The sequence below is a fragment of the Mesocricetus auratus genome, unplaced genomic scaffold, assembly GCF_017639785.1.
Source record: "Mesocricetus auratus isolate SY011 unplaced genomic scaffold, BCM_Maur_2.0 Super-Scaffold_6730, whole genome shotgun sequence".
Classification (NCBI taxonomy): Eukaryota; Metazoa; Chordata; class Mammalia; order Rodentia; family Cricetidae; genus Mesocricetus; species Mesocricetus auratus.
Window position 1 is genome coordinate 6912403 of NW_024429184.1, and position 27156 is coordinate 6939558.

At 48.6% G+C, this 27156-nt stretch overlaps 1 protein-coding gene across 3 annotated transcripts in view; it reads left to right on the forward strand.

The window, feature by feature from the left end:
• The window catches only part of Abca1 (ATP binding cassette subfamily A member 1), a 124689-nt gene that overhangs the window by 15448 nt on the left and 82085 nt on the right, over window positions 1–27156 (forward strand). For all 3 annotated transcript variants that reach the window (XM_021230906.2, XM_005076485.4, XM_040738335.1), the window contains exons 2-5: window positions 1845–2004; window positions 13563–13656; window positions 17455–17596; window positions 18693–18811. In XM_021230906.2, the coding sequence (XP_021086565.1) occupies window positions 1939–2004; window positions 13563–13656; window positions 17455–17596; window positions 18693–18811 (421 nt within the window). In that variant the 5' untranslated portion in view covers window positions 1845–1938. The remainder of the gene's footprint in view (window positions 1–1844; window positions 2005–13562; window positions 13657–17454; window positions 17597–18692; window positions 18812–27156) is intronic.

Here is a 27156-nt window from a genome sequence, read left to right on the forward strand (position 1 = left end):
GTATTACACCTTGTACTACATTCTGAACTTAATTCTATTACCTCCTGTAATACTCAGAATACCATGGAAGGTAGATGCCAGCATCCCCTTATTAGAGTGAGGAACTCGGTGATCAGAGAGCATAAGTCTTGTCCTGTGAATACAGTGGGCATCTGGGGGCTATTGCCTATCAGGGTCTTTCTGAGGGCTTAGTTTTCCATTTGTTACAGTGTATTGGATTCCAACTTTTCCTCCATTTTATAGTGGGCTCTGAGAAAAGCGTTTCTGTACCCTGTAAATCAGCTAATTTGACTCCCGGAAAGCGGCTTCAAGAGGAGAAAAGTCCAGTTAATTCTTCACTTCAGTGTTTTAAGTGCTACTTAAAAATAATTTGGTCATCAGCTGTCAGTGCTGTGAGTCCAGTTGGCATCTTTCAGCAGGGAACTGCAAGCCAGCTGGTACTAGCTAGATCTTCCTATTGGTGCCGACCTAAGTTGTCTTCTTTTCACAGTGAGGAGCTGCGGGTAGTCTGTGTCCTTTTGGGGTTTGCTGAGCAACAATGAAGGAGGTTTTAAGGTTTTAACTACTCCAGAATTTCCAATCTGTTGTATCACTAATGAATGAATTAGAATTAACCATTTTTTTTGTGGACATGGTGATTTTTCCCAACTATCTTTTTCCTAGAAATTTTAATCTGAGTCCTTGCGTATTAGGGAACTAAAAATGCTCAGAAATTTCCTTTGCATTGGTGAAGATGTGAGTGCAGTTTTTGGCTGTCTCCATGAGGGCTTCTTGTGTTCGTAACGCGTGCCGCTTCATTTCCCACCTGCTTACGCTGGAAGGGCACTGGAAGCCACGGTCATTGCCGTCCTTTCCTAACAATGGCTTCTGCTGATGGTTTGTAGCTGTCGACAGGTCCCAGCTTTAATAGCCCGTGTGGCCCCTCTTCCTTTCGGCACGGGTTGAATCCCATCTATCCCGTAGTTCGCTTTGGTGGAACTCTTTGGAATTTGCCCAGCATTAAGTGAACACAGCTAGGTAGTGGGCAGCAAGGGCATGCAGATGGCTGTACTGCCTGTTCGGGTTTTCAGGGTGAAGACGGCCCTCCTGGGAGACCCTTGTGACCCTTGAGTAGAAGAGGCCATGGGGCCAGGTGGAGGTAGAGCGTGGCCCACGTGGGAGCCTGCCACTTGCACAGATGCCGTGCTATGCTCAGGCCTTGGCAGGCTCTCTTCTCTGTAGGATACTGTTTTCTTTCCAAATACACAACACAAGATTTGTCCTTATCACCACCTGGGCGCCAGGTGCTGGTGGCATTTCTTTGGTGCTTACTCACAGTCATCCAGGACAGGCCTCCGCTTGCCACCTGGGGAAACTGCCCTGCGAATGATGCTATTTATCTGGACCCAGCTTTGTGCCCTGATGAAAACACTGTAGCGGATGTTAGGGAATGCCACTGACGTTTCCTGGCAGGATGCATGCCTTCATAGGGAAGGGACTCCGGGATGCCGTTTTTTGACCTCTCTTTCGGCCTGCAGGCAATAGCTGCTCTCTCAGATCTGCTGTCTCGAACATGTTTTTTCATTCTTGAACGATCACATCAGTGGGTGTTCATGCGATGAGGACCATTGCGTTTACCTCCCAGCCTAGCATTGGTCTGTGGGGCCAGTAAGCCTCCCGGAAGCTCTGTCTGCTACCGATAGTGGAGGTTAGCAGTCTAGTCTAACTCGTGACCCTTGGACACCGAGCCAGGTTTTGGGTGTTGGAGGCGTCTGGTGAGAGGGGCTGGAGCCACAACTCTCCAAGGTATAGGGTTTCAGAGCCGTGACTGACATCTCTCTCCTGTGGCTTTCTTTATCTTCCAGTTAATGACCAGCCACAGTGCCGTGTGCTCTGGCTGCTTCCTCCAGGGCTCTGGGGCCACACACACGGCTCGCCGTGGGTTCCAGCAGACGCAACATGGCTTGTTGGCCCCAGCTAAGGTTGCTGCTTTGGAAGAACTTGACGTTCCGGAGACGGCAAACGGTGAGCATGGCTTTCTCTGTGGGGGTTCTCGTTTGCTTCCTGCATAGGCTGGGCTGGGGGTTTTGGAGGGAGGCAGGAAGGTGTGCTCCTGGTTTTCACGTAGTGGCTACTGAATGAGTCCGGCACTTGCGGACACGGGATGGTGTGGCTGTGGTGTGGTCCCATGGCTTCATGGGGCAGGAGGTGTTCAGTGAAGTAGAGCTACATTAGCTTGGGCTTCTGTTAGTTCCTGGGCATGAGTTCTGACCTCTGTAATGACCCCCAACCACCCCATTGTCTCCGTTCACTGAAGTTCTGGTAGCTGCCTGGAGTCACCCACAAACACCCCCGTGGGCCCCAGTGTTTCTGTGAAGTAGTCTCAGAGATGTGCCTGGCGATCTCAGCGTTAGGCTGCGCGTGCCTCCCTCAGCTTTGCCAGGGTCCTGGAAAATGAGAGTAACCGAGACGCATTATTTCTGTGGCAGGGTCTAATCCATTCACTTCCCATGTGGGCCAGTATTTCTTTGAGTGCTCTGGCAAGCCCACCAGTACTTCACAGGTGAAGGTTGTTTTTCCGTGGCGGCTGTAGGGCAGGGTGAGCCTGCTGAGGCTTAGGGTCAGCCTTCCTGTGGCGCCTTTATCTCCCACCATTTTTTCCAGAGTTGTCTCGTCTGGCCCTCTTGGCTTAGCCTCGTGCCTCTTTGGCTCACCTCTAACCTGCTCCCTGCCTTGTACTTCTCTTGGATTCCAAGCCTGCCCATCTTGATGATGTTCAGTCTGTCCATAACCAAAATAGTCTTCTGAAACTCAAGAGACCGATGGTGAACCTTGAAGAGAGTTCTATTCAGTGTTTCTCGAAGTGGAATAACATTCAGTATTATTTGGAGTTCTTTCTTAAGAGAACAAACTTATCAAGGCGTCCTTTTCCTTACTAATGTTTTTATTCTAAAGTGAATAGTAAGAATAGATTTAAACCCTGATGAGAGAACTGTAGTGCCATACAGATTCTACACCTGCATCAGACTACCTGCAGCCCAGCAGTGCAGACCTCTGGAAAACTGCTTGCTCGTCCTGTCTATCTGTAAAGTAAGTAATCATGTAAAGTAAGAATAGATTTAAACCCTGATGAGAGAACTGTAGTGCCATACAGATTTACAAATCAAATGCAGATAAAATTGAAAAAAAAAAAACCAAACATTGCAATACAAGTTATCACCTTAACGGTAGTAAGAAAACTGATTTTGTTTAAGAGAACTGACTTTGTTTAGCTGAAATCCAGGTTGTGAGTTGCCCCATGAAATATGGTGGTGGATGGTGCAATCCTGGCCATTTTGAATTTGGTCGGCCCATATTACTTTGTGCTAATGATTTAGTTCTTCACCAGTGTTATACCTGTGCAGCATTCACTAATACTACTTGGCTTTCCTTTAATTCAATGCCATCAGTAGCCCGTTACAAACGTACCGTTGCATACACTAATACAAGTATGAACTTTGATGGCTTGTGCCAGAACTTATGCTAAAATAAATAAATCCAGATAAGTGTACCAGACTTTGTTCAGACGATCGTTGAAATGGAGACACAGAAAACTTAAAGTCTTCTTGAGAACCCAAGTATAATCGTTCAGATGCTCATGTGAACACATGCATGCACACACACACACACACACAGAGAGAGAGAGAGAGAGAGAGAGAGAGAACACTTCTAGTTTTAGAAAACTTTTTGTTCACTTTTTAATGTTACGAATAGGAAACTTGAATTCAAGGCCACTAGTGAGAGCACACTGTCTAGAATCTATGCGTCTTTTCTTTGTTGGTAATAATAGCAAAGTCCAGTGCCCATTACTATAAGTAAAGTAAAGGAAACTAATTAGAAGCTGCTCCTATGAGTTAGGTATGAGGCATGCTGCTTATTTATTTAGTGTTTGCTGCAGGTTGACTACAGGGCCTTACACATGCTAGGCCGGAGCTCTCCACTGAACGGAACAGCCGGCAGGGAGGATAATTAGCTGTATTAGTCATTCTTAGACCCCATGAGGCAGTGTTTCTCCTTATGGTCCAGATAGCAGATAGACAGGACGAGCAAGCAGTTTTCCAGAGGTCTGCACTGCTGGGCTGCAGGTAGTCTGATGCAGGTGTAGAATGTAAGACTGTGTTAGACCAACAGCTACTGTGTTATACTGCATTTGTCTGTCTGTCTGTCTGTCTATTTACTTTTGATATCAGGTTTCTGGTAGCCAGACTGACCCGGAACTCAACCATGTAGCCAAGGCTGCCTTTGATCCTTCTGGCTCTGCCTGCGGAGTGCTGGGATTATAGGGGTGCACCACTGCACCCCAGCCTTAATGTCCCTAGGTCTGTGGCGTCTGCTTGTGGGCTTTGGCCCATCTTCCTGTCTTTCCACAGTGCATCAGTGTCCGGCCTGGCAGGAGAGACGGGCACCTGCCCTGAGGCGTCCCTTAGGGAGTCACAGAAAGAAACGCCGCCTTAGCAGGGAAAAGCGGGTCTCGGGGGTAACCTGTCCCAGACATCAGACTTCACAGGTGGAGAAACCGAGGCACGGAGTGCGGAAGAGACCCTCAGGGGCGGTCGGTCAAGCAGAAGTCGCGCACCGTGGCAAAGAGGCGGAGCCCCCCTTCGTCCCTGGGGTCTCAGCGGCTGTGCTCCCTGCTTCCCTTAGTGTCTGCGCAGTGGCACCCGGCCCAGGGGAGGGAGAGGTGGCAGGGAGCGGGTTTCTGTGCCCGCACAAGAAGGCGCAGGGGCAGACGGTCCAGGAACACAGGACGCCTGTGTCTGCCCTGAGCCGGGTCTTCTTAGGACTTGGACCTGGATGCTTCTCGCTCAGTGCTGTGAGCACATCTAAAAGTTTTAGGGGTAGAGAGGCAGGCAGACTTAGTCTAAGGCAGTTTGGGAAGGGTTCTTGCTGAAGTAGGAAGTAGGGGCATGGTCCCTCCACAGGTGGCGGCCCTTGTGTGGAACCTGGCCACAGCCTACCAGCTTGTCGGACTCATCTCCCTCCCTGATTTCTAAAGTAAACCCATTTTTGAGGCATCAGAAAGAAAAGCAGCTGATTTCAAGTTGCAGATAAAGCTTAACGAGCAGAGCAGGTGACGGCTGGTATCTGGTGCTTGTTTCTTGTACAGTTTGTGAAGCTGGGGACACAGGGCCGGCCCTGAAGGGTAACACCAGAACCCATCTCATGGTGTCCCTACAGGCTGGGCCTCTTAAAGCAGGCTTTGCTTTATCCTTGGCAATGGCTGTATGTAGTTAAGGTCTATGATGGTTAGGGATGGGAACTGTGTGGGCCTTTGGTACCACTTTCTTAACTCCTTAGAGCATCTATACCCATGGCCCAAAGCCAAGGACAGAGCCTGGCACTTACAACATGCACAGTAAGAATTTGCCTGAGGAGTGGTAGGTGCTTTTGCTGGTTTGTTATTTGAAAGTCTTGGAGCATCCAGCAGGAACAGGAAGGTTATCTGAAAGCCTGGAGCTGAGCAGTTGACGCCCAGTGCAACCCCCACTTTAAAGGCAGATTTGCCCCTGTGTCCATGTTTGCAGATGACTGTCACGGACCCCTCTCTGTCCTCTTATTGTGCAGACTCATGGGGTCCATCCGCCAGAGTTAGTTTTCCAGTGCTTCTATTGGACAGAGACTGCACTGAATTGAGTTGCAAAAGGGTACAAAGCTCAGTTTGGGTCCAAAGTGCCAGTCAGCCTGTGTGGGCAACAGTTATTCTATGCAAACAGGGACAGGAAAGGGGGTGGGCTTTAGGGTGTCAGGCGCTTCCTCTGGCTTTGGGGTTTGATCCCGAGGCCAAGGTCTCCACAAAACAGAGGGGACAAAGTGGGGTGGCCAAAGGCTGCCTTTAAGAGACATGGCATAATGGCCGGGCGGTGGTGGTGCACGCCTTTAATCCCAGCACTCGGGAGGCAGAGGCAGGCGGATCTCTGTGAGTTCGAGGCTGGGCTGGACTGAGAGCCTCCAGAACAATACAGAGAAACCCTGTCTCGAAAAACCAAAAAAAAAGAAAGAAAGAAAAAAAAAGAGACATGGCATATTCTAACTTTTACGTAGCTTAGAGTACCGTTACTGGGGCAGTCTGTAATGGAAAGGAAGGAACATGAACACAACCAGAACTCCTCTTTCATGCAGAGAGCGTGTGGGAAGCTCACTACCCTTTCCTGTTTCCAGTGCCAAGGACATTTCTTCCCTGTCCTTAGTTTTGGCTCAGTAGCTACAGTCATTTTTTTTTTTTTTTACCCCAGCTTGGCCTTCCCTGTGTCTCAGCGGCTTCTCCAGGGTTTTCTCATCTATAGATGACACAAGCTAGAACAAGTCATGGTTCATTGTTTCACTTAGAATACTGTTTGCTGAGCGTCCGTTTTTCTTGTGGGATGTCATGATGGGTAGATGTGTAGTGATAAACTAGACAGGTTCTGTGTCTGCTCTCATGGAGGTTAGAGGCTATTGAGGCAAGAGGGTATGAAATCTATCACCCAAAACTGAAAGCATCGTCATCTCTGTAAGCGTTAGGAGTAAAGCAGTGAACTGTTGTACTCGGGTGCGAGTAGGCACTTCATTTAGAATGGCTTGGCTTTCGAGCCTAGAGCCCCAGAACAGGAACAGCAGCGGCGTTAGCACGCAAAGGTCTGAGCTCAGACCTCAGAGGCACTTTATCCTGGGCTTAGAGACTGGGCAGGGATTGTTTCTGGCTTAAGGGACAGAAAGGAACCAGGGGCACTGGCTCACGGAAGGAGGACTGGCTGGAGATGGGCTGGGGATAGACAGGGTCCAGTCATACAGTTAAGGAAGAAGTGTCCGAGTTTAGTTTCAGATCTGAGAGGAGCCCCTCGGGCGGGGCGTGGCTAATGAGGCTCATCTTCTGGGTCTTGGTTCTGAGGTAACCTGAGTGTTGGAAACACCAGGAGGCATTTGTCATTCTGTACACCGACACCGACTGACACTCAGTTTTCTTTTTCTTAGCATTGCTTGGTATACATGTTTCCCTATTTGTAAAAAAATCTTTGCAATGGTGATTTCTGATGTGTAGACTGCACTTGATTAGTTTTGAGAGCACTTTTCTATTTATTGTGCCTCCGTTTTCACAATAATTCTGTGAAGTCTGTTTCAAAGATGAAGAAAGTATCATTGGGAAGTTGGAGGGGTATCGGACGTTCTGGTTGCCAGTTTGTCATGGAATGTCGTTGACATCCCAGAGAGCTGTATGTTAACAGTGTGGGTCTGTAAGCTCAAACTCCCCTGACAGCACTTAGCTTGCTCCTAGTGTTTGCTGTTTCAAAGGAATTCCTCGAGGATTTTATGCATGTATCCTTTTCTAACTATTGTGTTAGTTTCTTAGGCCAGGATCTCAGGAGTAGGATTCCTGGGCCAAAGTGAAATGGCCTTTAAAGTGTGACCAGATGTCCTTCCAAAGGATGGGATCAGTTTTAGCAGTCGTTATGAGGGTTCTGAGTGTTTTGCATCAGGCTTTAGAGTTCCAGGGGATAAACATGGTTTGTAAATTGTCCTTCTCTTTGGCTTTGCACTGATTTAAGATTTTACTTCAGGTTTTCCACACATAATGGAAGTTTGTGGTATTAGGGATGGGTCTGAAGTTAATTCCATATTTTTATATTGCAGTATGCCTATATGCTTTGTTAGACAGTTAATTCCTTTCCTACTTTTTGGGGGTACACTTTCAAAACCTTATCCATATGGGGGAATATCCTGGAGTCTTTCATTTGGTTATTTGACAAGTGTTTGTCACTGTATAACTTTTCTCACTTCTGAGTAATTCCTGAAATACCTGACAAGAGGTGAAGGTTGATTTTGACTCACAGTTTGGGGAAACAGCCCATCGTAGCAGGGACCGTAGTGAAGAGTGTCAGATGGTTGGTGACTTTACGTCTGCCCCGAGGAGCTGCTGTTTTACTCACTGTGGAACCCCAGTCATGGGGTGGTGGTGCCCACTTTTAGAGTGGGTCTCTTCCTTTCTCAGTTCCAGAAATACCCTCTCAGGTGCACTCAAAGGTGTTCCTCATTAATTTCCTCGGTTTCTAATCCAGCCAACCTGATGTTGGGTAGTAACCGTAGAGCGAGTTACCTGGTTCAATTCCTCTGTGTTTCTAATCCAGTCAAACTGATGGTGGGTAGTAACTGTAGAGTGAGTTATCTCTGTTTCGGTGTCTTGCCCTTTGACTCCTTATCTATGCCCCATTGTAATGCTCAGTGGTAAGAAACAGTCACTTCTTTTTTCAAATACTTTTTTTTGACTACTGTTATACAGAAGATCTTATTCAGTTGATTGTGTGTGTGTGTGTTTTCATTAAACACAGCCTTTAAACCACCCCAACCTCGAGTTAACAATGACAAACCTTGAATGCAAGAGCAGTACTGCTGGGCCCTTAGGCTAGGGAGTGAAATGCACTCATGCAGTGACTGGGCGGTGGTGCCTTAGCTTCAGCAACCAAGGACAAAAGGTAGACTCGAATACCCAAGTGGACAGTGAACATCTGTCGCGTGCAGATGTGGCACAGCCCTAAATGAAAAAGCAAAAATGGTTTGGTGCTTCTGGAATCTCATCACGCTGACAGCAGCAGTCCTGGGTGATACGCTGTCTCTTTACAGGAAGCAATATTTGTCCCTTACAGCTGCAGTGGGCAAAGCCCTTCTTGGGACATTGGGTTGGCACAGTCCTGGGTGTGCCTGTGCTGCTGGGTTCTAGAGGTAGAGAGCAGGGGTGCTGCCAAACACTGCTGTGGCATTTTCTTTTCCTCTAGCCCGCTGGAAAGGCAACATACTATTGTTTATCAGCAATAAAAAAAATTCAAAATCAGTACAGGAGTCAAAATACTATACAGGGTCCAGACTCCCTGTGTATTTCCCAACTTCATGTGGCCTTTTTCTTTTGTATTACTTCTACTGTCTCTTTAAAGACTATTTTATTTTTTAAAGCTTTCTCTTTTTCTTCCTTCCTTCCTTCCTTCCTTCCTTCCTTTCTTTCTTTCTTTCTTTCTTTCTTTCTTTCTTTCTTTCTTTCTTTCTTTCTTTCTGTAACTGCCTATACCCATTTTCTTTCTTTTTTTTCTTAAGCCTATGCACATTGTAAAACACACTGGGGCCTGTTCAGAAGTTTTTTTTCCCATCAGGATCTCTGTTACCTTTTTAGCCTTTTTTGAGTGCACTAGCAAACTTTAGATGATTAGGCTACACCTGGGTCTTCCGGGCTGCTCTACAGGCTGACTCTGTCCACTCTTGGGTTGGGTTGTGAAAGCCAAGCCCAAAGCTTGCAGGAGGTGTGGTGTGTGACTAAGAACTGTAGTCAGCTCCCACCTCCCCAACAGCTCCGGGATGCTGATGCTTGCCTGAAGCAGACACATTTTTAAATTCCTACTTAACACACTGGTTGCTGAAGTACTCACCGATAGGCAGAAACTCTTAAAGGAACTGCATACTGTCTTTTTCAGCTTTCTCAGATGCTACATGGAAATTTGTCCCCACATTGGTATGCCAACATGTTGTGGGATTTTTTTTTTTTTACTCTAGCCCCATGTTGGGTGCAAAAAATTTTTTTTTGACTTTTTGTGGGAGGTCCACCACCCAGCTTCCAAATAAATCACATATGGAGTCTTATTCTTTGTTAGAAATGCCCAGCCTTAGCTTGGCTTGTTTCTTGTCAGCTCTTCTTAAATCCCACCTACCCTTTGCCTCTAGTCCTTTTCCTTTTCTTCTGTAAATCATACTTTTACTCTACTGTGGCCGGGTGGCCCGCCCCTCATGTCCTCCCTTCCTTGTTCCCTCTCGCTCCTCCTCTCTTGGATTTCTCCTCCCATTTATTCTGTCTGCCTGCCAGCCCCTCCTATCCTTTCTCCCGCTTCACGATTGGCTGTTCAGCTGTTAGACCACCAGGTGTTTTAGACAGGCAAAGAACCACAGCTTTGCAGAGTTAAACAAATGGAGCGTACACAAAGCGACACATCTTTGCATCATTAAAGAAATGTGGCAGAGCATAAACAGATGTAACACACCTTAAACTAATATTACACAACGAAACACAGCCTCGTTTGTAGGAAGACACCCTATAGCAGCACGTGTGTGCCCCCAGAGCTGACGGAAGGTACTGTTGTTGTGAAGTCCTACTACAGGGGTGCCTGCTCCTCATCCTCAGGTTAGAGATGGGGAGTTAGGAGAAGGGGGAGGACAGAGCACGCGCTTGGTTCCCTAGGGCAGCAGTGGCTGTGGAGAGAATCATTGCTTGAAAACGACATTCTCCACCATTGTCACTCTGTAGAGAGGAGGTACAGAGTTGGTGTACCAGAGAGATTCTGAAGAGTTTTCCGTAGGAGCTTCTAATGGTACAAGCATTAGTTTACTCGAGCCTTGTGCTTAGGACAAACGGCATGGTTAGGAGATGGAGGAGAAAGCTAACTTTGATGAGTCACATTCCTAAAGAAGTCAAGTTCAGTTTCTAGACTAGGGGTATGTGGAAAAGAAAGACATCAACAGTTCTGAGCTGGGGTGTGGGTTTGTTTAGAGACAAAAATACTTTGGAAGGTATAGGTAAAGAAGCAATTAAATAATAATGATTGTCATGAGTTATATGATTTTGGTGGTGTGAATGTTGTGAGCAGTGTATTCATTCATTCATTCATATTTGTGTCTCAGCGCAGTAGATGCTTTGAAAGATCAGGAGTCTACAGGATCTATATGGTGAGGGAAAGGGGCTACAGGGAATTGGTGTGTTTGGTGGCTAAGAGAAGCAGCCCTTGAGTCAGACTGGCTTTGAATTTCAGCTTTTTCATATACCAGTATTCTTGTGCAATTTACTAATCAACCCCATTTTCCTCATGTGTAAAGTGAGTATGACAGCCACAGTCCTAATTTGGTTGTCTGACATGAAATGTATACATGAAATATATAAAATTAAGATGAGCGTTGGCGATCATGAGTGCCACAGCCTGGTTCCTTCATACCGTGATCTGATTGCACGGATTGGCTTCGCCTCTTGGAAATGATTTATGAGATTTTCTTTGTGCGCTTCGTGCCAGAACTGAGGGTCGGAGCCGTTCACCCTTCCAGTGGGCCAACAGAATCTGAGCACCTGCCGCTTTGTAGGACGTGAGCGTGGGGCTGCAGGGGCATCCTGGGTCACAGGTGTTGCTTTGTTGGGTCAGTTCAGCGCCCTGCCGGGCTGGCCTGTGCTGGTCTCTGCCTGTGATGCTTGGTGTATGTCTCTAGCGCAGCTTTGTGAGAGGCAGCCGGGTAGGTACTGCGTAGATTCAGGCAGAAAGATTTGGGTTCCAGCAGCTCATAATTTGTCTGAACCTCTGATCTTCACTTACAAAATAGTATCATTGCAGCCTACGTGACCGGGCCACTGGGGACGAGAGGCACGAAAATCCCTAAGTGTGCTGTAGAGGCTCAGTATTAGCTGTAAGTGTTCTCCGTCTCCAGGGCGTGGGTTCATCCTGTGTCTGTGGGACATGCAGACAGTTTCAGACAGTGCTGCATGGGGAGGTCATGTTGTTTCCTGCTGGAGACGCCTGCCAGGTCAAGTAGAATTTCATGTGACCTCTGGAATCAGGTACACCTGGCCACTGATCTAAGTTCTGCTGCCGACCGGTCCCTTCACTCGCTCTTCCTTAAGCAGTAGCTTTTCGGTGTAAAATGGGAACAATAAAGGTTCCAACCTCGCAGTGACGTTCTGAGGATTAAAGGAGGCGAAGGGTATAAAATGAGCCCCGTACATGCTGGGCTTTCCATAAATGGCAGCTGCTATTTATCCTCTAAGTCTAAGTAGTAGCTCCAGAACCTACGATAAATGACCGCTTGTCTGCGTTCTGTTTCATTTTTCAGGGTTCTTTATTCTTCCTTAATTCGTTTACAGTCATGCCATTTTTAAAAGCTTTGTTTCTGTGTTTGCTAAGTAATTTGTGTGAATGGTTTTATAAAGCTTGCAGGCTTAGAAAATGCATTGGGTTCTGTGTTCTTGGTCATCGATATCTGTGTTTCATAAGCATTGCTATAATGAACAAGTAATATATTGCCCACTAGATACACATTAATATAAGCATTTCCCCTTTGCTGTACAATAAGTTAACAATATTTTACAGTCAGCATTTTAGTGAATGAGTATGTTTATGTATGTAGCCTTTTGAGACATTTTTTAAAACTTTGTTCGTCCGATGGACTCCCAGGAATATTACTTGGTAAAAGGGGATAAACATGCCTTTGCCTTTTGGATGCATATTGCCAAACTGCTTTCCCAGAGGAGTCAACTGGCCCTTTGTTTCCATCTTTCTGGTTTTATAAACTTCAGTTCGCTCTCTTACCCAATAAAGGCTTGCCATGTTTAGCCCTTACCGTGTTGCAGACTTACTGAGAAGATAGTAACAGAGGGGAGAAGCTTGTATGTGAATACGTTTCTGCCGTGCCAAGTGTGGATAAAGGCACAGAGTACCTGGGAACTCAGAGGAACGGCTCCAGCCTCACTGTAGAGAAGTTGTTTTCAGGGACCACGGAATCCAGGCTGTGTTCTCTGATAGAAAACCATGCCTCCCCTGGCCCCCAGCCGACTGAGGCATCGTTGGCAAATAAAAGTTGTGCAGAGTGATGATTTGCTATCCAGAAGAGAAAGGACTAAATGTCATTTGCAGACTTCGAGGTTTTGTTACCTCTGTGGGATTATTTACAGACGTCTTTGCGCACCCACTTCCAGCCTGGTTCTTTCAGAGAACCATGGTTCTTCCCTGGGCCTTACCCTTCTCTGCCCTGATGTGCTGTTTGCGTGAGCTGCTGTTTATGGTTTGTGGAAGCAGGGGTTTGTTATGGAACATTCAAAGAACACAGGAAAGCATAAAAATGGAATGGTTTTGTCCTGGAACACTCACAGCTACCATCTTGTTTCAGTTCCTTTCTGAAGATAAAAAAAAAAAAATATGATCTGAGTATCAAGAAGCCATACTAGAATTCTTAGAAAATTAAAAGCTAGTTACCTAAACTAAGAAAACCAAACAACAAGGTTATAAAACCAAAATGCCCCCAATGCTCCTAGTGCTAGTCACCCTGAGAAGGTTTACTTATGATCGCTTCCTAGAAGGGGTATCAAGGGGCCATGACGAGCCATAGTTTAAATGAGTGTACTCTACAACGAATAGTGCTCCCAGTGAGATGTTAAGGGCGTAATGTGGAAGCCAGTGATCGGAACAGATCACCAAGGCTTGGGGAGATGTGACTGAGGAACTCTGCAGGCTTCTGGGGGTGTGGGCTTAGGAGAAAGGCTTCCTAGCTCAGACTGAAGGTGAGTCTTGAAGACTGGATGGAAGGGAGCCTGAAGAAGCAGACAGGGACCATTTTTCTGCCTTAAGGAAGACACAGGCGTGGAATGGGAATGGGATGTTCCAGGGAGGGTGTGTGCTCACACAGTTCGATGTCACTAAAGCCCAGAGAGCGAGGGAGAGGCACAGAAGCCAGTCAGTTGCTTGAACTTCTGTGTGGGTTCCTCAGAGCCCAGCAGCAGTTGAGTACCATGCCACCCTATTTAAAGTTCACCCCGTTGTGTCTTATTTTCTCCTCAGTGTCAGCTGTTGCTGGAGGTGGCCTGGCCTCTCTTCATCTTCCTGATCCTGATTGCCGTCCGCCTGAGCTACCCGCCCTATGAACAACATGAGTGTGAGTATCTGTGGATCACGCCTGAGACTCGGTGATGGCTGGCTAGATGTAGGGAGTGAATGTGCCTCAGGAGAACCCTTTCCCGAAGATGCTGCCTTCAGGAAAAACACCACAAATGGCTTGGGACAGAAAAGCAGGACTTTATTTTTTATTTTTTCCTGATAGGGCATGAACTCTGGAGATGTTTGTAGTCCCAGTAAATGATGATGACCGTGAGGATAATAGTGACTAACATCTGTTCCCCACATTTTTAAATCATGATAATAAAATAACCTTGGAAGAGTTCAGAAAGTGATGATTTTAAAAATTGCCCTTAAGGCAGTGTTTCAAATGCTAGTATCTGATCCCTGGTGGTCCTTTTGTTTGTTTTTTAATCACATGGTTGAAAATTATGGAAGACATACTTTGTGAAGATGAAACTTTTTTTAAAAAGTCTGCATACGTGTCTGTGTGGGGGTGTGTGTATGTGAGTTCAGGTGCCCGAGGAGGCCGGGGGGCGGGGGGGGGGGTTGTCAGAGCCCCTAGAGCCGGAGTCACAGGCAGCTGTGGGCCATCTGATACGAGTTCTGGGAACCCCTCTCGGGTCCTCTGCAAGAGCATGCACTGCCATTGTGTATGACTAACGTGATTATATTTTCATTTGGTTCTCGACAATCTTGTATGGTAGGCTTCGTTATCATTTGGTTTGATTTCTGGGTAACTAGATTGGGAGTCACACACCTGCAATGGCTCCTTCAAAGTTACATATCTAGTAGACGTGGAATGGAATGCAGGCCATCCGCTCTCGTGTTTTGATGACCGTGAGCATTGCAACGCAGTCACGACTAGAAACATGGCCGTGTGTGGGTGTTGCTCCTGGGCTTCAGCATTCTCTAGGTGCGTGTCGCCGTGAGTGCGTGATTTTAGCTTCTATGTAAACAAGAACAGTGACACCGACCGGCTCTTGGGGCGTTGTCCCAGAGTTACCATTTTACCGTCCCGCTCTGCTGGGTGGGTGGAGGATGGAGCAGCCCTGTAGAAAGTTACAGACCTGAGGAGTTGGCATTTGGCTGGGCGTTTTTTTGGGGGGGCTGGGTCAAAGGCTTTCCCACATACCTCTCTTGCCGCTCATTCATCAGCTCCAACGGACCTGTGGGCTTACAAGACTCTGTTCTTCCAAGACAGCATTCAGGTCACAGCTACCCTTTGATTGGGATTCCTGGTCTCCTTCCCGTCTCTTGCATAACATGTAATGGGCGATGCTTTCATACCGGTTAGCTAATAGACACTCTCTCTCTCTCTCTCTCTCTCTCTCTCTCTCTCTCTCTCTCTCTCTCTCTCTCTCTCTCTCTCTCTCTCTCTCTCTCTCTCTCTCTCTCCATACAAATTCAGATTACACCCACTACATGCCTCCAGTACGTTCCTCTGGGCATGACTTTTCTGATTTCTCTAGTATGAGTAGCGGAGTAGAAAGCTAAGGCAGAGCTTGCAGATATGTCTCTGCCCTGGAACAAAGTACCAGTGTGAAACACTTCCCTGTTAAAATCTTTGTGGTTCGGGTCAGAGTCATCAAGGTCCTGGTGGACTCCTGGCTCCCCGGTGTCCGTCACACTGTTTGACTGACATGCTGGATACCCAGTGTCTAGTCCTCATCCTGTTTCTTTTTGTATATAAGATGGGGTGCAGCGGATGAGGAGGTGCCTCTGCTGAAGGACAGGCCAAAATGCCTTCCCCATGGCTGCCTCTGACCTGTGCTGCTACCTTGCCCCTATGGCCAGTATCTGCAAGCTGCACGAGGCGAATCCTGTCTGCGGTTCTTAGAGTGTTTGGTTGGGTTACGTAAAATCTGCACCGAATGAGGAGCACCGGCTTGTTAGGCAAGGGGCCGTGTTTGGTTTTCCTGGAACTGTTAGCAGCTAGATAAAGAGATTAGCTGAGCAAATGTTCAACAGGCCAGAGTCCCCACAGAGACTGGCCGGAGGGAATCAGATCTGGTCACATCCTTCCATGTTGCCTCTTTAAAAGATTGAGAGGTCCGCAGTCCTGATCTGTAAACTGAAGCACAATGTGGCCTTTGATCGACTTCTGGGGCGCCTCTGTTAGCGTATTCACGTGAAAACGGGACAGTGGAGGGAAACTGTCTTTGGAGGCAGGTGGGGGTGTTCTGTGAGGTCAGTAGCAAAGACATAGTTGAAGGTGAACTGCCACGCCCCAGAGGTGCTAATTGGACCATTCATGACTTTTAGTTTTTTGCTGGGCACTCTGTAAAAAGCGCTCTGCCTTCTAAGCCAGCCGGGGCTACAGAGTGAAACCTTTGTCTCTCAAAAACCAAAAACACGAAACCACAAGATGCTTTGCCGGGTATGAGCTCATGGAACACCACGTGTGCGCGTTGCTCAGCATTTTACAGGTGGAAAATCGAGGCTTTGGAGATTGGTGGGACTGAGCCTCACACATGGCAGGGACTGGGTGTAAATCTCCATTGGTTTGACTCCAAAGTCTTTGACAATACACGCTAGTCACCACCTGGAGCCATGGTGCTTAATGCTTGCCAAGTCTTCAGATGACACTGAGGCCAAGGTGAGAGCCAGAGCCAAGGCCTTTTTTGTCCCTACAAGAACAGGCCTCTGGATTAAGAACCCCTGACTGAGGGCATATTTATCTTGACTCCCATAAGCAGCACTTGTAGATAGATCCTTGCCACAAACCTACCCTGACCCCACCTGGGCGTGCCTCGTCATTGTTTGGAAGGAGCTGCTAAATGTAGGAAAATGACCGTGGCCTGGAGGTGGAACCTCATTTTTACAGATGAGTGACAAAAACGATAGGAAAGCAGATACAGCTCCCCAGACACCTTTGATCCCAAGTGACAAGGCTTTCGAGCTGCGGGTGCTCTGGATGTGATGGGGAAGTCCTATGTATATGTCAATAAAGCATTGTTGGGCCAATAGGAATCTAGATAGATGGGACTAGGAGTCCAGGAGGACTCTGGGAAGGAGAAACACAGAGAGTCAAGATGTAACGCCATGGGGTAGGAAGCCCGGAACTATTCTCTGGTAAGAGAAATACTTAGATTAACAATTATGGGATAAATACTTAACTCAGAGCTAGCCAGTAAGAAACAAGCAAGGCCAACAGCATAATGAATATAGCCTCCTGTGTGTGTATTTGGGACTGATGCGGCTCTGGAACCAGGCTGGTGGAAGGCTTCTCTCAAGGAAAAGGCTTCTCTTTACATGGGTGGACCTTGTGGGCCGTCAGAGGAGGTGAAACCGACAGAGGCTTGCCAAATGAAGACGAGTTCAAGGGGAGGCCAGGAAGAGTGAGGGGGCAATGGGGCTGCCCCGCCGGACTTAAGAGGCTTGAACTGGGGTCTTGGTGATGGGGTTTCTACCCTCCCCAGCAGTGTGTGACTCTTAGTTCTCCGCCAGCTGCCGTGTGAGGGAACGGCATTATGTCGCTCACTGTCGAGGCTCTGCTCGGTGTCTCTTAGAGATGAGCTTGGTGGTGGGGATTCAGCAAATGGTGACCAGGCACTTGCTGCTTGCCAAGCACTCGTGTCCATGGTCTGAATGCACCCCTTGTCTTACTTTCCCAAGGTTGGTGTCCGGAATCCCAGTCTACAGATGATGCCAGGTAGAACCATCGCCACCATCACTTGGTGTCAGAGTCTTAACTCGGGACCAGTCCCTTGTATGTGTGTGTGTGTGGGGGGGTAGGTGTTGTGGGACATGGTGAACGAGACAGACAGATGTGAGAAGAAGGGCTGTGTCCATTATCGCTTCAAAGAACTAATGTTTCTCCTCTTGATTTCAACAGGCCACTTTCCAAACAAAGCCATGCCTTCCGCAGGAACCCTTCCCTGGGTACAGGGGATTATCTGTAACGCCAACAACCCCTGCTTCCGTTATCCGACTCCCGGTGAGGCTCCCGGTGTGGTTGGAAACTTTAACAAGTCCATGTAAGTACCGGATCAGATTTCTTACACACACCTGTCAGTTAATACTTAATCCCTCCCTTCTTGGAGAGGCTTGCATGAGAAGGTCCGTGGAATGAATGAAGGGGAGTGCCATCAGGATTCAGGACCGTGGGATTTAAGAGTCACTGTGATCATGCGGCCTAAAGCTGTCTACTCAGAGCCGATGCCTCTGGGAGATACAGCAAGCTCGCCCCATCTGATCTGCTCACTCCAGACATTTGCTGTGCCTCTGAGACAGCCTGGGTCACTGCGCTGGCAGGGTCTGAAGGGTCTGGGTTCCCCAGCAGCGTAGACCCAGGCCAGCAGTGAGTGTTCTGTCTCAGGTCACTGATGTCTGAGATGACTACAGTATCCCTGCTGTTTACAGACATTTCTCTCCCTGAGTGGGGGCTGTCTCAGAGCATGAGCTGCTGCTGTCTTAGTGTCTGTGCTCCTGGCTCCTGCCTCCAGTGCTGTGTATAATAAGCATCTGCCAAATGAGACGGTGGAGATCCCTGAGATGTGCAGAGTCAGCTTCAGAGTGGACGGGGGCTGTAGGATGCGCTGCAGGAGCTGGTGCTGTGTGTATGATGTTCGTGTCATACACATGTTTATAATGCTCACGTGTAGGCTGTGGACCTTTGGTGAGCACTTTGGGACATAAAAACATGAAAATTTATGGGTACACAGATGCATATAATCAAGGGTAAATCCGTCATTGTAATGCATTCCTATTATATTTGTTTTCAGTTCATAGTTGTAATCAATGAAGACATTTTCATGGATCGTTAAGCATGTTTTGGGCTATAGGCAGTAGGTTTATTATGGGCAGTAGATAGCCGTGTGTGTGCGCGCGCGCGCGTGTGTACGTGTGCCCGTGTGTGCCCGTGTGTGTGTGTGTGTGTGTGTGTGCCCGTGTGTGTGTGTGTGTGTGTGTGTGTATTTGTACACATGCTGGCCTTGGAGGGTGACCTGGGTCTAGACACATGGGCAGACACTTGAATCTGGGATGATGGCTAGGGAGGAGGGGAAGCCAGGCTGGTGTGAGAGGCAGCTGGCCTAACCAGGTCTTTGTGATGTTTTCTTGTTCCCTTTATAGTGTGTCTCGCCTGTTCTCAGATGCTCGCAGGCTTCTTTTATACAGCCAGAAAGACACCAGCATTAAGGACATACACAAGGTCTTGAGAACACTGCGACAGATCAAGCATTCCAACTCAAGTAAGCAAAACCCTCCTGTTCATGCACCTGGACATTTCCCCGCCCATGTCGCCTGGGCTAGTTCTCAAGCTTGCCCTACAGCAGGTTTCTTCCTCAGTGACTGGGTGTTTGGTCTTCTGTGATGGAAGCATCAGAAACAAAACTAGAACAGTTGGTTGTTGCAGACAGTGACTCGGGGGTCCCAGACAGGAATGGCCGTTAAGGCCAGCGGGAGTGCAGGCTGCTGCCAGGGGCGCTTTTGAGCTGCCCATAGGATTTCCATGGAGAGACAAATTTACAGATGAGGTATTTCTATGTATGTGAGAGCAGTTAGAGTTCTAACTTGACATGGGCATGTAAAGGCTGGGCAATTATTTCTAAAAGAAAAGTCTCCTTCCTTAGAGATAGCCATTTGCATCAGTCTGACAGGCATTTGAATTCTGAGCTTGAAACAGTAGAGTCTTCCCCTCAGATTTGCTGAGTCCTGGGCAGTTAGTTTCTGGCATGGTGCTGAGGAAGTGTCTGAGGAACATACTGTTAGCTGACCACGGCATGGGCGCGGAGGGGCAGTAGCCTGTCAAGGGAGCAGGGGGCACTGTTTGACGTTCACTGATGCGGGTTAAGAATGGTGTGTACAGTGAGGACTGGGAAGCAGCCGGGGAGCCGTCAGAAAGCTGGCCTTTTTCTTGTCCCCGTATGCTGCCGTTCTGAACTACATCAGTGATGAAGTGCCCCTCCCATCACGACCCAGCAGTGGCCACGGCTCCCAGACAGTCCTTTTTACCCAGTTTGACATTTGACGAGGGAATGGATTGGTCCAGCCTTTCTCGAGATGCCTCTCTCCCAGTTTGTGATCCGTTTGGCATGAGAAGAAATGGGGTAAAACGTTAGGGTTTACGTGGAGCGGATGGGAGCTTGTTGGTGAGGACAGAGAACTGTGATTAACCCGGGCAGGAGAGGGGGAGCTGACGGGACTGGAGAGCCCAGAAGTGACCGGTGAATGGTGCTTTTCCAGAGGACCCAACTTCAGTTCCCAGCCCCCCACCTTGGGTGGCTCACAACTGCCTGTGACCCCAGCTTCAGGTCTCCCTCTGAGAGCATTGCACTCACATGTGCAAGCCACCCCCACCCCCGAAAAGTCTTTAAAAAAGAGGCATTGCTGGGGAGGACTCCATGACTCCCTGGCAGGGAGGGTCGGAGGTGATTGGGGTGGCGGAGAGGGGGTGTGTCGCTTCAGTACAGAGAGCTGTGGGCACGCTCCAGTCCCTGAGTCACCTGTGAGGCCCTTGCAGCTGGACCGTCCCTGGCCGTGCAGCCAGATGGCGTGAGCTGTCTTCCCTCGCTGTGGGGTGGGGCCAGGCTTTGCTGTCACGGAGGGCCCCTGGTACTCTGTCAAGCAGCAGAACCGGGTTATCTCTTCCACCACAAGGAGCCGGTGCCTCACAGACAAGAGCTGTGTGTTACTATGCATCCTCGTGAATAACGCCTGGCCGCTTGGGGCTTATCTCTGCTTATCTGAGATCGGGTACCGGAGGAGGCCCATCCTGGGTTAAAGCAGCGCTTAGCACCTAAGAAACGTCTAAGGGATGTGACCCATGATTATTTTCCTATAAAAAAAATTAGTGTTAGATTTATTTATTTTGTTTTATGTGTTTGGGTATGTTGCCTACATGCTTGTATGTACATCGTGTGTGGTCCCAGATATGCTTAAGACCAGAAGAAGGCATCAGAATCCCTGTACCTGCAGTTAAGGGGTGAGCTGCCATGTGGGTGCTAGGAATAGAACCTGGGCCCTCTGTAAGAGCATTCAGTGCTCGTAACCGCTGAGCCATCTCTCTCCCTCCCGCCATGATAATTTTCAAGCCCAGACGTCTCAGATAAAACATTCAACCTTTCTGAGACCTAATTTCCTGAGTTATTTACAGTAATACTGCATTATTGCGTACAGCATAATGACATATTGTTATATCATTAGTAGGAGAATACCTAACACGCAACATCTGGCACATAGTAGGTGCTTTATTCAGCAGACGCCAGTGCCGTCCTCACATGACACTGCCGCGCGTTTCTGACCGTGCGGTCTTGTTCTCCTGCTTCTCGGTTTGTGGGGCCGGCAAAAGGGGGGTTGTTGGCAGACTTTGCAGCTCGTGGGGGCAGGCTGCCTTGGAAAGGAGGGTGGCTTTCCTCTTTCAGCAACTGGTGTTGTGAAGTCGGGTGGAGGAAGGAAACCGCAAGCGTGCGCACAGCCCTTCAGAAGGAAGCAGCCTTGCACTCTTCCGTGTCCTGTTTGCCCTGAGGCTAGTCTTTTGTTTGGTTTGTTTCAGTGTGCGCTCCCGTGCTGGGGATCAAACCCAGGACCTGGTACAAGCTAGGCAGGCACTGAACCGCTGAGCTACGCCTCCAGCCCCAGCTGGTCCATGGGTTTCTGTCATTTGTCTTCGTTTATCCCCCTACACAAAGCCAGGCCACAGCTGTGGAGGAGGCGCCGAGGAACACGGCTTCCTTCTCCAGGAAGCCGTAACATTATGCTGACTTTGAAAAGCACCCGTTAGTCTTGATTGGAGGCTGGGGTTGTCACCTTGCTCCCTACCAAGAGACCCGTACCTTCCTTCTGCTTCCACTTATCATGAGGTAGCTCATTTTGGGTGCTGCTAGCTTGAACTGTCAGGAAGTTTTAGTCTAATTCCGTGTCCCTCAAAGATCTGAGGACAGTTCTTGTGTCTCTTCCCAGAGACTTTTATCTCTCTAGTTTAAATATCCCCCAGTCCTCTTGTGCAATGCTGTTCCTCCTAGCCTCTGCTGGTTGAGTCTCAGTGTGTTTGTGCCATTCCTGAAGTTTACCAGAAATTACAAAAGTGTCTTAGCATAGAGGAGAAGGGGACTTTTGCCTGTTGGAGTGCCGGATTTCTGTCCGTGCAGTCTGAGATCGCACGAGGCGTTTGATGTTCTTGTCATCCTGTTGACTCATACATAGACTGTGTACAGCCAACTCAAACTGCAGATCTTGTGAACACACGGAATTGAAAGTAACTTGTTCTCTTTCCCCTAGTTCTGCCACTGGCTTTCTGAGCTAAAGGGAACATGTCCATCTCTTCCAACTTGCATCATTAAATCCCCTCTACCTTCTGGTCTTACTCTTAAACACTTCACATTCCGATCCTGCTATGATTACAGATGCTACTTGTTGCTGTCTGCCACTAAGGGGTTCAGTGACTCTTCTCTGATATTCCAGACATTGATCACTATGAGAACAAGGCTGGAGGCTGGGATTGGTTCCCCCACACACTGCCGGTTCCTTTGGAGAGCACTTCTTAGGATCTCAGAGCTACCTGTAGTCGTTGCTGGAACCGCTGGGGGATGCTCTGGAATCCAGTTGGATAATTCAGTCAGCTAGAGCCATTGGCCTGTCCACAGGGACTCTTTGGATATGGAAGTCACCCGAAACACTCTTGTCTCAAGAATTTCCCGGGCCACAGCATTGGTTTGTTTAGAAATTGTTTACTTGGTGTGTAGATTCGTGGGGACTGGCTGCTTCAGTAACTCAGCTCCGTGTCAACCGTGCTTTTGTAGGTGCTGAGACGGGGCGGGGAGTCCTTCCTAGAGGGAATCTGCTACTGAAAGTAGAGGTGACTTCTAGTTTACACAGTCATGGGAGTGATACCCTCTGAATAAAGCCCAGCCAAGCCCAGCCCCCCATTTAAGTCTCTCTCTGAAGATACCACCTTGTACTGCTTTAGTGCTGTTCCAACTTCAGAAACTAAGTGGTGGCCACCTCCTCTATTTATCATCGGGTCCATGGTGATAGAAGTCCAAGGAAGCAGCCTTACAGAGCTGCCTCACCCCGTTTCATATTGCTGCACGGTTTTGGTCACTTTGTTCTTGTTTTTTTTTTTTTTCCTCTCTCTCTCTAAAGCAGGTTGAGTGGTGGCTAAATTCGATTTGGGAAGTTAGTGTGGGAAGTCATTCTGTCTTTGCTATCATGATCACAGCTCAAAGGCAATATAAACATGGGCTTAATTCCCAGAAACCCCAGGAAAAAGTAACATGCTTAGATCCTAACCCTGTGACATGTAAACCTTTCAGGACCGTGCTTTGAGTTTTGTGTGATGTATGAGATGATTTCTAACACTAGGCAGGCAAATGACCGCTTTTAGTCCTGACTCGAGGCAAATTGCAGTTTCGTGAGCATTATTGCTTCATTGGATATTAGGAAAGGAAAGATAAAGTTAAGGACGGCAATTTTTTTCTCCATGTGGCTGTGGTGAAATTCTGGAGAGTGGTTTGTAAATGACTGGAGGGTGGAGCATGCTGCTGTAGGAGAAAGACTTGAGGCTCTCCCTCTCATTACGTCACCTTTGGGTAACTTTTGAGTCTTCCTGGCCCTCTGCTTACTAGCATCTGACACCGATCACCCCATGGGTTGTTGAGCGTTCAGTGCAGTGTTCCGTATGGGCTTTCAACAGTGAGCATGAGCACGGGGTGGGGGGGTGACACACATTTACGTCACAGACACGTTACTTCCCGTTTTCCAGGGCTTTTGGCCTTTGCCAACTTAATTTGCCTTTTCTGGGCGTTACGTGTCATTGTCTAACATTTGAGGTTTGGTTAAACGACTGGAAGATGCTTTATCTCAGAGTCTAGGTCGGTCGGCCCGTGGGTAAGGACACCTGTGTTGCAGTGTTGGTGTGGGTTACAAGGCTGTAGCCTGTTCAGGGCAGGGTTAGGCCATGCTTGGTCCTTATGCTCTGAACGGCAGCACGGCAGTGACGATGGGTAACCCCGGGTGCGTCTTTAGAGAATGACGTCAAATCAAGAGAAATTGCTGTGGAAAACATCAAAGCCAGCACTGGAGAACCAGTGGCTCAGAATTAGCACCAAGTTAGTCTTGATTTTCTTTCATAAAATTGGCCTCCCCAGTCGGGCGGTGGTGGCACACGCCTTTAATCCCAGCACTCGGGAGGCAGAGGCAGGCGGATCTCTGTGAGTTGGAGGCCAGGCTGGACCGACATCCTCCAAAACAATACAGAGAAACCCTGTCTCGTAAAACCAAAACCAAAAAAAAAAAAAAAAAAAAATTGGCCTCCCCACAATTTCACTGGAAGGGCTCACCTGAGTTCAGAGGTATAATGTGTACTGGAAAGGCAGATTTCCCACTTCCATGGCCCTCTTTTGAGGACCCCCTGAGGGGTTCTTAGCAATGTGTTTACTCCCAGATACGTTTTTTGTAAAATCTGCAAAGGTTAGATTCTTTAAAAAAAAGACAGTAGCATGTATTATGTGAATTCCACGCGCTGAGGAGGGGGAGGAGGCCCCTACCCACTTGGAAGTCCCTCCCCGCCCTCAGCCTCCTCTCTGGCCTTGTCGTCCAGACTCATTTACCACATTGGCTTCTCTTGGCCCGGGACTGACCTCTTCTCTCGGGATGGTGAGAGGAAGAGCCATGCCTAGTGGTTTGCTGCCACCAGTCAGGACAGGCCTGGAGAGCAAGGTGACTGGCCATTTGCCGTTGGCCCTGCCTTCCCGGCTTCCCTTTTCAGCTTCCAGCTGTTTAAGATTCCTCACTTAGCAATAATGAATGAACACACTCAGAGCCATCCCCCAGGATACCCACCTTGTCCCAGTGCCTGCTCCTGGTCCCATCCTCCATGGAAGGAAGTTACTAGGACAGCTTAGGCTTCCTACTGGGTGTGGAATCAGGAAGTGCTTATTTATGCTGGGGGCCCGAGGCTTCTGGTTCTTCCAGGCCATCCTAACCCACCTGCCTTCTCTTTCTCTCTGCTAGAGGCTGAGGCATGTGGCCTTTCCGGGATAGACCATCCCCACAGCCTAAGCTCGCGCCCACCACACACACACCACTTTCCCACAACTAGCTACACCCTTGTCCGGTGAATTCCCTGTCGTGTCACCATTACTTTTGCTGGTCTACGGGCAGTCCTTTCGTTCGGCCTGTATGGGCTCTGCATTCTTTACAGCCATGTGGGACCCAGGTGGCGTGGCTAGGGCTGTCAGTTCTGTGGTGTGGCTGGATGCCAGAACGCTGATCTCCCGCGTGCATAGGACTCAGTCAAGATCCTAGCTCTTGGCTCTTAGCTCTCTAGGTGTCTGGCCCTGTCCTGATTTACAGCCACACTGACACGCTCTAAGTGTAGAGGTCCAGAGGGTACTCTGTGGACCGCAGAAGAATGCTTTCTGGCCCTTCGTGTTCGCTCCAGGAAAGGCAGCAGGGGCAGCTGAGGGACGACCTCAAAGCTCTGCCTGGTGTGCATGTGCTCCACGGCCCTTGGGAGTGACACCCTCCATGAGAACTGTGTTCTTTCGAGGCAGGTGCTGTCCACCCCTGCAGGGCCGTCTGCTGCGGCCTTAAGTTCTCGTCTGTGGTGACGGCTCACAACCCTTCCTCCTGTCCCGTCTCTGATTCAGGGGCTTTTCAGTTGTGTTCTCTCCAGGATGCAGAACCCCCTGAAGGTCCTACAGACTCTGCCATCAAAGAGCCAGCTTGAATCTTGGGCGTGTTGGCACCGGACTGGATGTAGATGTCCCCCAGGTTGTTGAGGTTGGGACAGGAGGAGATCCAGGGCCGTGCTGTGCATGTCGCCGTCCTCAGTTAAGTCGGCTTCTCTCTGTCCCCTCAGCTAGGTGTCATGTTGAAGTAATGGCATGGATGCCTTTTTCATCTACAGATGCAAAGCTGGTTTGGCCTTTCCGTTGTGGCTTGGGCCAGTGTGTCCGCGCATTTCCATGTGCAAGCCATGCTGGACTTTGCTTTGGGAAAGCTGTCTTGCCTGCCTGGTGGTCCTGACAGCTACTGATATGGAATTTTGATACTGAGTTAGTCTTTGAAAGTCAAAAAGATGAGCTGAGCTCTAGGGGGCAGAGCGGTTGTGGGGACATGGCAAGGAAGTTGACTGCGGTGTAGGGGTTTAAGGACAGGCGTTGATGTGCAACGAACAGCTTTTAAATATCCCCCCAGCTGGACAGTCAGAATAGTTGGGTTCAAATCCCGCCTTTGCTGCCGCTCAGTGGTACCCATGCCTAATTATATACCACTCCTGTGCCTCCTCAGGGATGCCACAGCAACGCAATGAGCCAATGAGAGCAAGGCCTCTCCATGCTGACCTGACACACAATAGACAGCGGGTCTGTTCTTTGTCATTTCCACAGTTATCATGGGAGGTAGGGCATCTCTCTGAAACTCAGAGAGCCTGAGAAACCAACTGTAGGCTTTCAGTCTTAAAGTGCCCTTGCTGTCACATCCTAGAGAGAGCAGCCCTCGACACCCTCAAGGCACAGGTGCAGACAGGCTGTGGTGGTGAGAAAGGGTAAGAGCTCTGAGGTAACACGCCAGATTTCTTCACTTCCAGGCATTGTATGTAGCAGGCACCAGGGGACTTTTCCCCAGGTCAATCTCTGAAGACTGGTGACTCAAAGCTACTTCTCTCTTTTTTTTTTTTTTTTGCCTCAAGTTCAGCCTTTTGTTTCATTGGGGGCAGTTGCTCAAGTTGGGCGTGTAGCCCCAAATGTCTAGCCTTCCGTCCTGGTGCCTGACACCCGTGTGTCATCGTATTGGGAGATGTATTGACATGTGTCAGCATGTCATCAGAATGGAAAGCCTGTAAAATCCTTGAGTGGTTCTGATTCACGTCCTGTGCGTGCTTGCCTAAGGTTTTGATGTGAGGCTTTTGAGTTTCCTGGTTTGAAACCTTTCTACCTCCGTGAACATTTCCCCAGGACCGCCAGCGCCGTGCTGTGCCCCAGACCCCAGTGTGAGCATTTCCCCAGGACCGCCAGCGCCATGCTGTGCCCCAGAGCCCAGTGTGTTGGTTGCCATCCAGAGCAGAGGTCTGGCTCCAACTGAGCCGCAGTCAGGGGACACGGAGCTCCACTGCAATGTCGAAATCAAGCCAAAGGTCAGCTTCAGCCAGACAAGCATAGAAAACACAATTGCATTCAATTACAGAATGCCATGTACTCCACGGTATCAGGTCGCTTTTTAAAAAGCTTGAATTGGGACCGTCAGACAACCCACTGTCTGTCTCCTGCCTTTCCTATGTGAGATGTGTTTACCCCGTGTTTGGGAAAGAGCAGCTCGGGCTCAGACTAGCCCTCCCGCCTCTGTGGCATGGAGGTACCGAAAGGCGATGTTGAACTGAGCCTGTCTACAGACAAGGTTGTACAAGGTCGTGATGACATTTTGTGTTAAGAGATTTTAATGCATACTATATATATACATATACATATATATACACTCATTGCACACGGGCTCGTGTCGTATAGGGATATACTCATACAGGCATGCTTTGTATGTTTGGCGCTGTATCATATAAGGGTGTACTGACATAAATAGGCATTGTATGTTTGGTATGCTC